Source organism: Poromitra crassiceps (assembly GCF_964638095.1).
Source record: "Poromitra crassiceps genome assembly, chromosome: 22".
Lineage (NCBI taxonomy): Eukaryota > Metazoa > Chordata > Actinopteri > Beryciformes > Melamphaidae > Poromitra > Poromitra crassiceps.
In genome coordinates this window covers 6,452,631-6,468,652 of record NC_139647.1, presented here as the reverse complement: position 1 = coordinate 6,468,652, position 16,022 = coordinate 6,452,631, and the positions used below count along the sequence as shown (strand labels likewise).

The following is a 16,022-nucleotide window of genomic DNA, read 5'->3' as shown; positions in this document are numbered from 1 at the left end:
AATTGGCGAGAAGAAAAATGTGGATCTAGCTGTCAAGGAAGTAAGTTGGAGTGTTCATCTTCCATATATACGATCTTTTGTGCAACACGCAACCATGCACGCGACATAGGAGAACGCCAGGATTGGAAGGGGGGGGGTTCCGTTTCCCCCCGTCTTGGGCGTGGCTTCTGAATGATGACGCGTTACGCAGTGTCTCTATGAAAGTGATACAACTCTGTCCCCTTTCAACTGCCTCCACACACAGGCAGCATGGACAGGCTGCCTCCACACAGGCAGCATGGACAGGCTGCCTCCACACAGGCAGCGTGGACAGGCTGCCTCCACACAGGCAGCATGGACAGGCTGCCTCCACACAGGCAGCGTGGACAGGCTGCCTCCACACAGGCAGCATGGACAGGCTGCCTCCACACAGGCAGCGTGGACAGGCTGCCTCCACACAGGCAGCGTGGACAGGCTGCCTCCACACAGGCAGCGTGGACAGGCTGCCTCCACACAGGCAGCATGGACAGGCTGCCTCCACACAGGCAGCGTGGACAGGCTGCCTCCACACAGGCAGCGTGGACAGGCTGCCTCCACACAGGCAGCATGGACAGGCTGCCTCCACACAGGCAGCGTGGACAGGCTGCCTCCACACAGGCAGCGTGGACAGGCTGCCTCCACACAGGCAGCGTGGACAGGCTGCCTCCACACAGGCAGCGTGGACAGGCTGCCTCCACACAGGCAGCATGGACAGACAGGCGCGTGTGGGGGAATGCCTTTCAGTCACATGATGGATGGAGGGGCGCATGGCGACGAGGCATATTGAATGTTGCTTTCCATGCCCCCTCCTCTTTCTTTCCCTCTCTTTGCTTTTGTTAGCAGGGGGTCAGACGACCTTCCAACCTTCGTCTCTAATCCTATTAAAGAGCCCTCCAAAAGGCTTGAAGCAACAAAGCTCTGACATTGTCATCTGGAAAGTCTTTTATTTCCCCTCCCAAAAGGAAGCGTTTGAAGACATGGGTTTGTACCATGCTGTCTTTCTACAGAACCAGGTGCAACATATTCTACTGTGGCATCCATGAGCTGAAATGTGCAGTCAGTCAGTTATACTGTCAGCTTGCTCCAATATCTAAATACGGATCGGTGTTTCCCCCTAGGATTTTGTTCAGGCCTGGAGGGACCCCACCGAAACAAAACCTAAACCGACGCGGCGCGCGGGATGGCTTCAGTCAGATGGTGCAGCAGCAGGCGTCTGCAATGAATTTATATTTGCGTTCAAATTTTTTGTTCACTCTGTGGTATATTCAAGACTTAAAACAAAGTGACGTCACCTTCCGGAATTGACGTCACGTGCATTGTAGGGGTGGGGGGGGGGAAATCAATACACCATAGTATCGCGATATTTTGCCTGACAATATTGTATCGATATTTGGACGCCAAGTATCGTTATTATTATTATTATTATTATTATTATTATTATTATTATTATTATTTTTTTTTGCAGGCCATACCATGCCAGGCCACCGGGCATCTGCCCGAAGCGCCCAATGTTGCAGTCCGCGCCTGCAGTGGCGTATTGAGTCCAGAGAAGCTTAATAATGTAGCCTATGTGTGGGGCAAAAACAAAACAAAACAAAAAAACACTGCATGTTTTACTTCCGGTGAGGTCAAGGAAAAGGTAGGAAAAGGAGTTAGACAATATATCGAAATATCGCAATATTCAATATATCCCAATACTAGCATATCGCAATATCGCAATACTATCGTATCGTGACTCAAGTATCGTTTTAGTATCGTATCGTGGGCATCTGGTGATTCCCACCCCTAGTACATTGGCCTCAATGGAAAAATGAGCCGACTTCTCTCTCGGCCTGTGTCTTAAATAAACATTTTCCGAATTAGTTTATGGTCTGAATCAACAATTTCAATTCTTTTTCATGCTCTCATGCCAGTGGTATATATAACAAAGATAGATAGATAGATTATATAGATATAACACATTTTATGCAATTTTAGTTTGTGATTCTTCGGTCTTTCTCCTCCATGAGCTTTGCCTTGTTGTGCCAAATGTTGATGAGCTCATAGACGGAGACATGAGGGATACTATTTCTCCTCCTCTGGTTGAGCTGTTATCTTTACCTCGACCAAGAGAGGGTGCCAGACCCAAGCCACAGCTTATTATCCTGTCTGGACTGCTGTGGTCATGCACACATTGCTACTGTACAGCTGGGAGACAGACAGCCAGTCAGGCTCTAGAGACAGACAGCTCGGAGACAGCCAGTCAGGCTCTAGAGACAGACAGCTGGGAGACAGACAGCCAGTCAGGCTCTAGAGACAGACAGCTCGGAGACAGCCAGTCAGGCTCTAGAGACAGACAGCTGGGAGACAGACAGCCAGTCAGGCTCTAGAGACAGACAGCTCGGAGACAGCCAGTCAGGCTCTAGAGACAGACAGCTGGGAGACAGACAGCCAGTCAGGCTCTAGAGACAGACAGCTGGGAGACAGACAGCCAGTCAGGCTCTAGAGACAGACAGCTGGGAGACAGACAGCCAGTCAGGCTCTAGAGACAGACAGCTGGGAGACAGACAGCCAGTCAGGCTCTAGAGACAGACAGCTGGGAGACAGACAGTCAGTCAGGCTCTAGAGACAGACAGCTGGGAGACAGACAGCCAGTCAGGCTCTAGAGACAGACAGCTGGGAGACAGACAGTCAGTCAGGCTCTAGAGACAGACAGCTGGGAGACAGACAGACAGTCAGGCTCTAGAGACAGACAGCTGGGAGAGAGACAGCCAGTCAGGCTCTAGACACAGACAGCTGGGAGACACAGTCAGTCAGGCTCTAGAGACAGACAGCTGGGAGACAGCCAGGCAGTCAGGCTCTAGAGACAGACAGCTGGGAGAGAGACAGCCAGTCAGGCTCTAGAGACAGACAGCTGGGAGACAGACAGACAGTCAGGCTCTAGAGACAGACAGCTGGGAGACAGACAGCCAGTCAGGCTCTAGAGACAGACAGCTGGGAGACAGACAGACAGTCAGGCTCTAGAGACAGACAGCTGGGAGACAGACAGACAGTCAGGCTCTAGAGACAGACAGCTGGGAGACAGACAGACAGTCAGGCTCTAGAGACAGACAGCTGGGAGAGAGACAGCCAGTCAGGCTCTAGAGACAGACAGCTGGGAGACAGACAGCCAGTCAGGCTCTAGAGACAGACAGCTGGGAGACAGACAGACAGTCAGGCTCTAGAGACAGACAGCTGGGAGACAGACAGACAGTCAGGCTCTAGAGACAGACAGCTGGGAGACAGACAGACAGACAGTCAGGCTCTAGAGACAGACAGCTGGGAGACAGACAGACAGTCAGGCTCTAGAGACAGACAGCTGGGAGACAGACAGCCAGTCAGGCTCTAGAGACAGACCACTCTGCTGTAGGTAGCAGCAGACATGTTGTCTCCCTGTGTCTCTTCTGCAACCTGCTTGCTGTGGCATTCAAAGAGCTTGGCTGCACGTTGTGTTCTGGGTACATGTTGTGTGTGACCTTGTACATATTCCAGTGTTCAGTGGGATTAGTTCTATGCGATGATACGTTTCATAATGCCAAAACATTGCTGTTATTAATATGGCATAACAGATAACGGTGCTTATTGTTAAGATGTCAGTAGTTTGTAGGGGTGGGGGGGGGGAAATCGATACACCATAGTATCGCGATATTTTGCCTGACGATATTGTATCAATATTTGGACGCAAAGTATCGATATTATTATTTTTATTTATTTATTTATTTTTTTGCAGGCCATGCCATGCCAGGCCGCCGGGCATCTGCCCGAAGCGCCCGATGTTGCAGTCCGCGCCTGCAGTGGCGTATTGAGTCCAGAGAAGCTTAATAATGTAGCCTACGTGTGGGGCAAAAACAAAACAAAACAAAGCAAAAAAACAATGCATGTTTTACTTTCGGCGAGGTCAAGGAAAAGGAGTTAGACAATATATCGAAATATCGCAATATTCAATATATCGCAATACTAGCATATCGCAATACTATCGTATTGTGACTCAAGTATCGCTTTAGTATCGTATCGTGGGCATCTGGTGATTCCCCACCCCTAGTAGTTTGCCCTGGCTTTTTCTGCCCTCATAAATAACATCAAGTCTCTCCACAGGCAGGCCAACCCTCTGAAAGATGCGTCCCAACACAACTCCGAGGTGGAGGAATCATGGGACTCTCCCAGCGAGGAGGAGGAAGCCCTGTACGGCACCTCGCCTCCGTACACGCCCCGGCAGATGAAACGCATGTCTGGCAAACATCAGAGGAGCAGCCAGCCCAGGACTGCTGGTCGTTCCCCCAATAAGGGTAAGTGAATGGGACAAAAAGCATGCGGGGGGCTAAAAAACTAACGCTAACAAGAAGCAGATAACAGAGTAATCACTGGAAGAGTTGTGTGTGAATTTTGCAGGGCTCGACGTTCACTTTTAAAAAGTGGTTGCCGGAGTGGCAACCTGGCAGGAGCTTTTGGTTGCCCGAATAAAAATATGGTTGCCATTTTTAGTTGCCTTATAGTTTGAGTAATTAAGATACTATGCAGTCATAAGCCGGCTTAATAATGACGATGTGACAGAAAAGTAAGTATAATAGTCTATAGTATAATAGGCCTATTCAGTGCGCGCACCGGATGTAGTAGTAGTAATAATGATGTCCTGGTCGAGGTCTATTTTGTAGGCTTCATGCTTGGCAGTCGTTTTCCGTCCCGTTCAAAGACGCCGCCGGGGTATTTCACCAATCACCCACTCCCATGACTTGACAAATTCCCTCGTCTTTTGTTTCTGTGCGGGCGGTTGTTGTTCCTTGTCGCTTGAATTATCATCTTGAAACTTGATTTGTGATGTTGATGCTGACGCAGGGTTAGGTTATTAGTCGGGGCTTTGACCCAGCCAGACTTCATCTGATTTGACATCTTCACGGCTCGTCTTGCAGCCGGTGTGATTGTGTGCGAGCGAGCACCCACCTGTCCGAGTAGGCTCCTCGTTAAACACACCGCACGTGCAGCATGTAGGTTCCCACTGGTAATTAGTAACATCGTTTCCGATTGTAAAATGTCACATGTATGTCACTCACAAGTATTAAAACATAATATTTATTTGGTGTATATTTTGCCGTTTGCGGCTGTACATATTTTTTTGCATGTTAAAACGTGGTTGCCACTGTGGCAACCAAAGGCCAAGAAATGGTTGCCATTTCTTTTTTTGGGTTGCCCAGGCCGGGCAACCGGGCATCCGTTAATGTCGAGCCCTGATTTTGAATATACTGACTAAGATGTATGTATTTCAGCAGACCCTAGCCCGTCTGTCCCGAGAGAGAGTCCCAGGCCGAGTCCCAGGCCGGCGGAGTCCCCCGAGGAGCACAGCTACAAGCAGGGCAAGAAGCAGAGGGCCACCCTGCGCTCCACTGAGAGAGACCACAAGAACACCTTCATGCTGGACCCACTCTCCAAGTCGAACCATTTCGGTTCCCTCAACATGGATGCCATGCAGCCCAAGCATTACCTGAGCTTGGGCTGCAGCAGCGGCAAACTGCCCGTCTCTATGCCCCATCCCATGGCCCGGACCCACCGGCAAACCTCTCGCACAGACTGTCCGGCCGACCGCCTCAAGTTCTTCGAGACCCTGCGGCTGCTGCTCAAGCTCACGTCTATGTCCTCCAAGAGGAAGGAGAAGGAGCAGAGAGGCCTGGAGAACATGGCCTTCATGGGCCAGGGTCACAACAACGAGTTGATCTGGCTGGAGCTGCAGGCGTGGCACGCACGGCGCTCCACCGGCGACCAGGACATATTCCTTTTCACCGCCCGCCAGGCCATCCCCGACATCATCAACGAGGTGCTGCACTTCAAGGTCAACTACGACAGTCTGAGCGGCGTCCGACTGCCCCAATGTTCCGGGTCCGAGACGGGCCAGGAGGGCTACGGCGCCGTCCCAGATCTAGTCTGTGGAGAGCAGAGCGAGCCCCCCGTAGCAGAGACCAACCACTGTGGAGTAGATCCCTGGGGCTTCAGCGCCTCCCCGTCGACAGCGATGAACGCAGCAGAGCCTCTGGGCTCCGGGGCCGGCAGCAGGGAGCACCTCCAGCGCCAGCGGCTGGCCTTCGAGCAGGTGAAGCGGGTCATGGAGTTGCTGGAGTCCGTGGAGGCTCTGTACCCCTCGCTGCCGGCACTGCAGAGGGACTACGAGAAGTACGCAGCGCAGGACTTCCAAGGCAAGGTGCAGGCACTCTGTCTGTGGCTGAACATCACCCAGGACCTCAACCAGAAGCTGCGCGTCATGGCCACCGTGCTGGGCCTGCACGATCTGTCCCGTATCGGCTGGCCCATCTTCGAGATCCCCTCGCCTCGCTGCTCCCGCGGCAACGATGAAGAGGAGACGGAGGAGGAAGAGGAGAACGACTCCACGGCCACCTTCACGGCTGACAGTGACGGCGAGGACAGGGATGTCGGGGAGGAAGGGGGTGCCGGACGTGTAGCCGAGGGAGAGTTATTCCCCTCCCTGACAGAAGGGGGAGCCGGATGTCTATCTCCCTCCCTGACACCCAAATTTGCCCGACTGTCGTCAGAGGAAGACCTTCTCCCAACTGCCGTGGCAGGAGCTGCAGACGCGAGCGGGGGAGTCGGAGTGTTCTGCCCCACGGCTATCTACAGACCGTTTGTGGATAAGGCTCTGAAACAGATGGGACTGCATAAACTGATTCTCAGACTGCACAAACTGATGGACCGCTCTCTTCAGAGGTCCAGGGCAGCGCTGCTCCGCCACACTCCTGCACTGGAGGTGAGGCTCTCTCCTCTATGTCTGCAATAGAGAGCCAAAGTGAAACGTCACTTCCTGCTTTTGCCCTGTACCAGCGCTGCGAAAAATATGTATGGCGGTGAACAGAGAATAAGGTTACTTTTTTGATCCCATTTGAATTGTGCCACGGTTTTGTGCCAATGCTAATTTTGTCAATTTAAAACGTAACTTTGCATGTGAAGAGAGTCACAGTTTGTCGCCAAACTGTTGCACTAGAAGTTATAAATCAGAAAGACTACACGCACTGTCGCCTAATAGGGCTGTGGCGATTCACTTATCTCCCGATTCGATACTATCACGATTCTTGGGTGCCGATTCGATTTATATTGCGATTCTTAAGTATTGCGATTCTACGATTATTGCGATTCGATATTACGATTTATTGCGATTTTTGTTTATTTTTTTCTTTTCTTTTTTCAGTTTGTTTGCTTTTTTACACTAGATTAGAACATGGGAAAAGTTGAATCATACACTAGAGACTGTATATTATATATCATGAGTAGGGCTGGGCGATATAGTTAAAAACAGGGGCGGACTGGGATCATAATTCAGGCCGGGCATTAGATACCAAGCAGGCCAGGCCGATATGGGCCAACGCACGTGAAATTTGGGCCGTTTGAAGCCAGATTTGGGCCGTTTGAAGTCCAATTTTACAATGAGATGCACCCACTTTAACCCTGAAGTGTAATTATTACTTCAGACTAACTAATAAAGTAATAAAACCACTAGTAAACCAGTAGGCGGCGCCTGGCCTGCTGTTCAGTGAGTGGCCTGACTGCAAGCACCAAATTTTTTTTTTTTTTTTTTTTTTTTTTTTAATTTGCGATTATCGATTCTGGAATAAAAGATCGATCCAAAAAATCGTGACATTAAAAATCGCGATACTTAGGTGAATCGATTTTTCCCCCCACCCCTATCGCCTAAGTGACGTCACTTTCTCTACCGGCAAAGCTGAAGACCGGCGACATGCCACGAGCTATGTAGTTTTTATACGAAACTAACCCCTACGTTTCAGTTTGACGACAAACTGTGACTTTTTTGACATGCAAAGTTATGTTTTTAAATTGACAAAATTAGCGTTGGCACCCCGTGGCACAATTCAAACGGGATCAAAAAAGTAACCTTATTCTCCGCCCACCGCCATTCATATTTTTCGCAGCGCTGGTACAGGGAGAAAAAGCAGGACGTGACGTTTCACTTTGTCTCTCTATATGAAGCATAATTGTACTGAAAATTGTTGTATTGAACTACAAAGTGAACTTAATTTCCATATAATTACAGCTGAGCTAACTGATGAAAAGTCTATATAACAAAGCTGCTGCAAGGGCCTATGGAGATAAAGAACATTTCAGAGCTGTTGAACCTTGACCTTGTGTCACATATTTAGACTGCTCCTCCTCAGCAGGGCACAGCCTCATGCTCACACATACAAACACACTCAATCTACAGATGAAGGCGCCCGCACATCCCCACTAGATAGAATAAGTGACATTGGTGCTGTGAAACATAAGATCACTGCTCTGACTGACTTAGGATGCTTATAATACATTTGGACGTCTGTTTGGATAATATGCAGGAAAATATGAGTGGCATAGGCTACTCGTGACAAAACCAGACATGGATTTCTGACCTGAAAGAAGGGGTGGCAGAGCAGCAGCTATGGCGGCTGAGGGAAGAGAACAATTTCAAAGGAAAACAGAGAAAAGCAAAGCACTCATTTTACTTTCACTTTTGTTACTTTCGTTTGCCTGTGGCACGGACTCTTTTGTTAGCTGATGATGGGAGGGGAGCACCGACCCTCATGAAAACAGCAAGAGAATGAGGATGATATAAGAAAACACTGCATTAGCAGGGGGATGGAAAGGTAGGGAGATAAATACTGTAGGTCAGAAACTGACATGTTTAATAACAGAAAGTAAATTGCTCTGATATTCTGCTTAAACAATTAATTGCGTTGATTAAATGGTGTGTTGGTGCTTTGATGTAGGCTAATTTGAATTATTTTGTCAAGTACCCTAAATAGGTTTGTTGTTGTGTGATTCAACAATGCGCGATGCCTCCTATCAGGCTATCATGAAACTAGTTTTCTTCCAAATATACTACTGATCTTTTAAATCTTTTAAACCTGCTGCAAGCATAGCGACAGGACAGAAGTGTAAAGACGCCACATCAAACGTATTCACCTGGTGTGTGTGGGAACGGTAAGAAAAAACGATAGCGGCACCGAACGTCCAGGACCTTGTGGATACTGCTGGTACCGACCCGTCAGGAACCGGTACCAATTAAATCCTGGTGCTCGGTACCCATCCCTAATGATGTTTGTTGTTTGCTTTTAATTGATTGTTTTTCGTAGGGCTGTCCTCGACTCAGGATTCTGTCAGTTGACTCGGATTCGACTGTCCAATACGAATATTCGACTATTCTATAATAATGATAATTTTCTTTTTTTTTCTTTTTTTTAAACGAATATCTTCAGTGATTATTTTGACCACATTAACAGTCAATTGCAGCATAGTTGAATTGCCGACGTCGGGATAATGGAGTCTGAATGGGTCTGGGTTGTATTTATATGTTGTATATATATTTTGATGTAGGAGGCGCCTGTGGACAGGTGTTGAAAATTAGCGTTTCCGCTATAAGCACTTAACACTGTGTATCTGGTTGTTGTGCATACATGTATGTTATATCTCCAATGCTCTGTGATGTCCATACCAAATAAGCCTAACCTAACCAGTGTTTCCCCTAGAAAGATTTTCAGGCCTGGAGGGATTTCGAAACGTACCTCGACCGCAACGGTGGGGTCCCTCGCTGGCGACGCTAAACTTTTAGCTAACCTGTTCGCAATGGCACGATGCTCCTAAAAGCAAAATGCTTATTGTTTTGAATGATTTGGCACCTTCTATTACTGTCAACACCAGTATTGTTGTATTGTAATAATATGCCATAAAGGTTTATAGAAATTTTGGGGAGAGCAGGAAAAAAAACATATACAGTATTTTTTTGCATTTTTATTTCTGGCCTGGCGGGGGCACCATTGCACGTGCAGCACGTGCACGTATGCCATTGCTCTGCCAGCAGAGAGTGTTTCAAGTCGGACTGATAACATAAACAACATCATTTGAGCTTATCCAGGTAAGATATTAATAATGTAATGACAGATCCAGCGGGAAATTGACTATAATTAAGACATGTGCCAACTTTGATGACGTGGTGTTCAGTATTTTAAGAGCACAGCACACTGACGAGGGGAGGGGGAGAGAGAGAGAACGACGACTGCTCGACTTCTCCGTCATCTCCGTCGACTCCCGGGTCTCTCGACTGATGATCGAATAGTCGACTTTTAGCAGACAGCCCTAGGCTTTCGGCAATTACTGTAAACACAAAGATTAGAATCACTATTATCATAATAAAAATTGGTTAACACAACAGTGCTCAGTGGGACAATGTTGAATGAACTCTGTGTCCACCTGTAGTTTGCAGACTTCCCAGACCCCATGGTGTACAGTGATTACCTGCCCGAGCTGTCGCGTCACATGTCGGGCAGTGGCCCGGTGGACCCGGAGCTGGGGGCGGAGCAGGTGTCCTGGGAGGATCTTCTGGACATGGACCTCCCCTCCTTCCGCCCAGCCTTCCTGGTGCTGTGCCGCGTGCTGCTGAACGTCATCCACGAGTGCCTGAAGCTGCGCCTGGAGCAGAGGCCTGCCGGAGAGCCCTCACTGCTCAGTATCAAACAGGTCAGCAGCTGACCACACACTCACTGCTCAGTATCAAACAGGTCAGCAGCTGACCACACACTCACTGCTCAGTATCAAACAGGTCAGCAGCTGACCACACACTCACTGCTCAGTATCAAACAGGTCAGCAGCTGACCACACACTCACTGCTCAGTATCAAACAGGTCAGCAGCTGACCACACACTCACTGCTCAGTATCAAACAGGTCAGCAGCTGACCACACACTCACTTAAGCCCTCACTGCTCAGTATCAAACAGGTCAGCAGCTGACCACACACTCACTGCTCAGTATCAAACAGGTCAGCAGCTGACCACACACTCACTGCTCAGTATCAAACAGGTCAGCAGCTGACCACACACTCACTTAAGCCCTCACTGCTCAGTATCAAACAGGTCAGCAGCTGACCACACACTCACTGCTCAGTATCAAACAGGTCAGCAGCTGACCACACACTCACTGCTCAGTATCAAACAGGTCAGCAGCTGACCACACACTCACTGCTCAGTATCAAACAGGTCAGCAGCTGACCACACACTCACTGCTCAGTATCAAACAGGTCAGCAGCTGACCACACACTCACTTAAGCCCTCACTGCTCAGTATCAAACAGGTCAGCAGCTGACCACACACTCACTGCTCAGTATCAAACAGGTCAGCAGCTGACCACACACTCACTTAAGCCCTCACTGCTCAGTATCAAACAGGTCAGCAGCTGAGCACACAAGTCCAAAAACCAATGGGTAACCTCACAGTAGCTACGTTATTTATTTATTCAGTCTATGACTCTCCCACACGGCACCACTCAAAGCTGAATATGAAGGAAACACTATTATATCCTTGAGGAGATGAATACAAATGGCAGGTATGTCATGTCCACAGACTAAAATGTGTGTGTGTGTGTGTGTGTGTGTGTGTGTGTGTGTGTGTGTGTGTGTGTGTGTGTGTGCGTGTGCGCGTGCGTGCGTGCGCTCTTCAGTTGGTGCGTGAATGTAAAGAGGTTCTTAGAGGTGGCCTTCTGATGAAGCAGTACTACCAGTTCATGCTGCGAGGCGTGGTGACTGACTCCCAGGGCTTACAGACCAATGCTCATATCGATGAGTTTGAGGAGGATCTCCACAAGATGCTTGTGGTAAAGCTTCGCTCTGCACCTTCCTCCAAACACAGTACTTAGAGACAATTTTGGGCATGTGCAGCAGCAGCACATATGTTTCTTTTTTTTTTGCTATCTTATGAGAACTAAAGTTTGAAATGTGATTCGTCTGCCGGGCGCCGACTTCTGAGTTGTCAAAAATAGATCCACACTGATCATCAGTGTGCTATGAGTGTGTGCGCCACGGCGCGCTGTCAGGCTCTCCCCCCGCATCATGCACACAGAGAAAGACAGGGAAATACCAAAAGAAAACATTTTCAATGGCTTCTGTGTATTTGCGCAGTTGCAATTCTAATTAATTAAGCTTCAGATAGTCGAGCGAGGCACCGTAGCCATTCCTGGGCAGACCGCGCGCGCGAGGGGGGGACGGAAGAGAGCAGCAGAGGGAAGCAGCCTGGCGAAATGAAAACCGGTTTTATTCCTATGTAAACTACCACACACATGTACACAATGGGCAATTAAAGAGAGCGAGAAAAATCAGAATCAGAATCAGAAAGACTTTAATGATCCCCGGGGGGAAATTGGGACAAGTTACAGTAGCTCGCTCACAGAACACACATAGCATAAAATAAAATAAATAAACAGTAGTAAATGTGATATTAAGCAAAATAAGCAGAATTGGAACACAACATAGCATAGAATAACAGTAGTAAATGCGATAGAAGCAAAAATAAGTAGAATATGTCTAAGAACCAAAATACATAGAGTAAGTATACATACATATACAAAAAGAACGATAATAGGGCTGTTCACCCCCCCATGGATTTGTAAAAAGGTGCTCAGCTCACCGCTCATGAAAATAATGAGCTTGCTCAGTGAGCGGCGCTCTATTAGCGCGCTCATGCACACAACACTGGTTATTCATCCAGGGGGCCATCGAATTCAAATGAATCGTCTATATTCTCGAAAACTGATAAATATCATCAGTGTATATCATGCTAAGCTACATAACAGCTAACTACAGTGAACCCTGCAACTCACCCGGATGTGCTTATTTTCTGCTGCTTCTTCTTCTTCTGATTTTACGGTGGAACAGAAGAAGATGAAGAAAGAAATAAGTACATCCGGGTTACTTGCAAATGTTTTACAGTTGATTCCATTTTTATTACCAAATTCCCTGATTCCATGTTTTTTTCCATTTTGTGGAAATCATACGGCCCTACAGAAGCTTTCCCTGTAATACCGTGCCCACAATATTTTATGCAATATGCCAAGTGGTTCGTAGTGGCTGCACGCCACTAAAAATAAGATCATAATGGAGGACTCTTGGGTAAACATTTTCATATTAGTGTCAGCTCAATAAAGAAATATTTTTCTTCAAAGCAAAATAGGTTTTTCGATGGGGCCATAGCACGTTTAATGAAAAGGGTGTGGGGGGGGGGGATCTAAACCGTGAAATACCGTGATATTTTTGTAAATAACGTGTCATACCGTACCTACTGTGGAATTTCATATCGTTACATCCCTAATTGAGATAGCGTTCATAAAATATCCTCTGGTTATCTAGTGTCACATCTTTCTCTGTTCGTGCAGGTTTATTTTGACTACATGCACAGTTGGATTCAGATGTTGCAGCAGCTGCCCCAGGCCTCTCACAGCTTAAAGAACTTGTTGGAGGAGGAGTGGAACTTCACCAAGGTCATCACTCCTTACATCCGCGGAGGCGAGGCCCAGTCTGGAAAGCTCTTTTGGTCAGTGGCCCATTTGACATGGATTACTTTCAAAACTAGAAGTGCACAGACCCTCCACCAAGGCCAATTGCGTGTTCGTGAGTTGGACCTGGATCTGCTCCCAAATTTAATGGGTTCCTCCTTTTGGCCCATGCTACACCCTTCCTGGAGTGGGGTCAAATCAACTGCCCTCTCTGGCATTTATATTATTACCCCCCCCCCCCCCCCCCCTGCACCCGAGTAAAACAAACAGCGATCTGCTCTCCCCCATACACAAGTTCAGGCTTTAATAATCTCATACACAACAGTTTGTTTGAAATAAAACAGCAATATTAACTTTTTATCACCCAACCGTTGTATCTGGTGAGATAGTGAGATCATTGGATTGTAATTGTATTCCTCCTATGCGCAGCAAGGGCAGCAGCGTTTCATGTGATTTGAGTTATTTCAAATATAGCCTACGCACAGCAGATATTCATTTGGTTCCTGTTATAATTGTGATTTGATGAAACGTGCGGCGGCTTTACTGTACCTACATGGACAGATATCACCCTCATATAGTGCCATTGTCATCCATATAATGTCAATCCGAATCATACAGGTGAAATAGGCTATAGCTGATGATATTGATCAATTGTTGAAGTTTGTCTTTACTGTCGCTCCTCCATTACATGACTGCAAGCCTATTTAACCTACACACAATTATGAGAACGATATTTTGCAAAGGCTACATGCACAGAAAGGAATGTTGGATGTGTTGGATGTGCCTGTCACCAGTAATGTTTTCTATTCATATCATCACATCATGATGATTTGATTGTATGGTTAGTTATAGTTGACTAATCTACTGTAACTATCATCATCACTACAGCAGTATATAAATGGGAGCTTGGGCTCTGTGTCTCTGTCTGTCCCACTGATGACATCATTAGTGATATCATAAACACACACACACACACACACACACGGCTATAGTTCAGTGATGATGTCACTGATGACATCATCAGATGATACAGTCTCTCTGTACGTTCATTAGGTGCAAACAGCTGCGCTCAGTTGTTCACCAAACGAGCTCGTTCAATGAACGGTGCCCTTTTAGCGCCTCCATGCACAACACTGCCACCTATCTGCAAACCTTGCCAGCCATAAATGCTTTTTCAGTTTTTCGCTTGTTAGGAGTTTATGAATGATTGATATGAAACTGAGGACAGTGTTGTGCTCCTTACAGTGACATCGCTGGGATGCTGCTCAAATCCACCGGAGACTTCCTGGATGCCGGCTTGCAAAAGAGTGGTAACGAATTGTGGGAGAGTGCAGACGAGAGCACGGCCGCAGACGAGATCAGGTAAAGGGATGACATGCTTATTAGATGTTTTATTCTATTCAGTCTTTCAGTCTTCTGCTCTGGCGGACGTCTTTTTTACTTTCAAAACGGTGTCATTCTTTAAGGCGGTCGGTTATTGAGACGAGCCGGTCACTTAAAGAGCTGTTCCACGAGGCCAGAGAACGAGCGTCCAAGGCTCTGGGCTTTGCCAAAATGCTTCGCAAGGTGAGAGACTGCAGCCCCATTCTCTTTGTTTTTACTTGGTTTCACACCCTTGAAACAACGAGCCACAACAACCGTGACGGTCCAGTTTTTGTGCGGCGCTGTTTTTCTCCTCACTAAAGAATTGGGGCTGGTTGCACAAAACTCCTTGAGTTAAGATTTTCCTTAAAGTCCGAGTTAAGGTTTCCATAAAATAAAATCAGTTGCACAAGATTAGATACAAGAAGTACAAGTACACACGTGTGAAATTCTTGAGCTGTGTTGTGTTCTGTTACATATCGTCATCATCAACGCCTCACCATCATCAACATCGTCGGTAAACGTCGGTCATGTTTGTTATGCATCTCTTCTTGGTACATCAACATCACAACATTCTTATCAATATTACAAATCTGTTGTCTGTGCTTGTATATCGCTGTTGCCCATAAATAGAACGTTGCATATTGCCCAGGGGTTTGAGAGTCATTATTGGGTGGTTTTATTGATTATTTAGGAGTCTGGTGGCTTGGGGGATCAAGCTGTTTTTCAGCCTGCTTGTCCCAATGCAACCAATTTTATTTTATGGAAACCTTCACTCAGACTTTAAGGGAAATCTTAACTTAAAGTCCCTGGAAACCAGAAATAATTTTTTATTATTTAGCATTTTGAGTTCATCGCATCACAGGAACCTATGTTAATAAGCCACCAGCCAAATTTGAACAATGATGAACGTCGCAAAGTATATAAATTTAGGTTTGACAGTCATGGCAAAAGTCATGAGAATCAATTATATTTTAGAGTGTATTTTCTCCCGTGGACCTTGTGGGCGTGTCCCCTCTGCAGCAGAGGAGACCTGCTCGTAGGAGACCTCTCTCTCCTTTAACGGAGAGAGAGAGAGAGAAGGAAAGAGAGATGGAGTGTGTGTGTGTGTGTGTTTTCGCGCGTTGCTCGGCGCATAGCACAGACAGAGAGGGTTTACAGAGAGGAAGAGATCTCTGCGCTGCGAGTGCACAGCGCTACTGTGTGTGTCAGCGTGTGTGCGTGCGTGCATGCGTGTGTGATTTGATTAAATCTTATGACGTGATAAGATCATGCATATTAGCACCGCGCGCACCGCTCTCTTCAATGAGGAAATGGAAAT

At 47.3% G+C, this 16,022-nt stretch overlaps 1 protein-coding gene across 4 annotated transcripts in view; it reads left to right on the top strand.

Moving 5' to 3' along the window:
* The window catches only part of map3k4 (mitogen-activated protein kinase kinase kinase 4), a 48,509-nt gene that overhangs the window by 10,691 nt on the left and 21,796 nt on the right, over nt 1–16,022 (top strand). For 3 of the 4 annotated variants that reach the window (XM_083658517.1, XM_083658514.1, XM_083658516.1), the window contains exons 2-8: nt 4,132–4,322; nt 5,298–6,784; nt 10,276–10,536; nt 11,513–11,665; nt 13,220–13,377; nt 14,585–14,701; nt 14,806–14,905. In XM_083658517.1, the coding sequence (XP_083514643.1) occupies nt 4,132–4,322; nt 5,298–6,784; nt 10,276–10,536; nt 11,513–11,665; nt 13,220–13,377; nt 14,585–14,701; nt 14,806–14,905 (2,467 nt within the window). The remainder of the gene's footprint in view (nt 1–4,131; nt 4,323–5,297; nt 6,785–10,275; nt 10,537–11,512; nt 11,666–13,219; nt 13,378–14,584; nt 14,702–14,805; nt 14,906–16,022) is intronic. The other variant, XM_083658515.1, reaches the window with a different exon arrangement.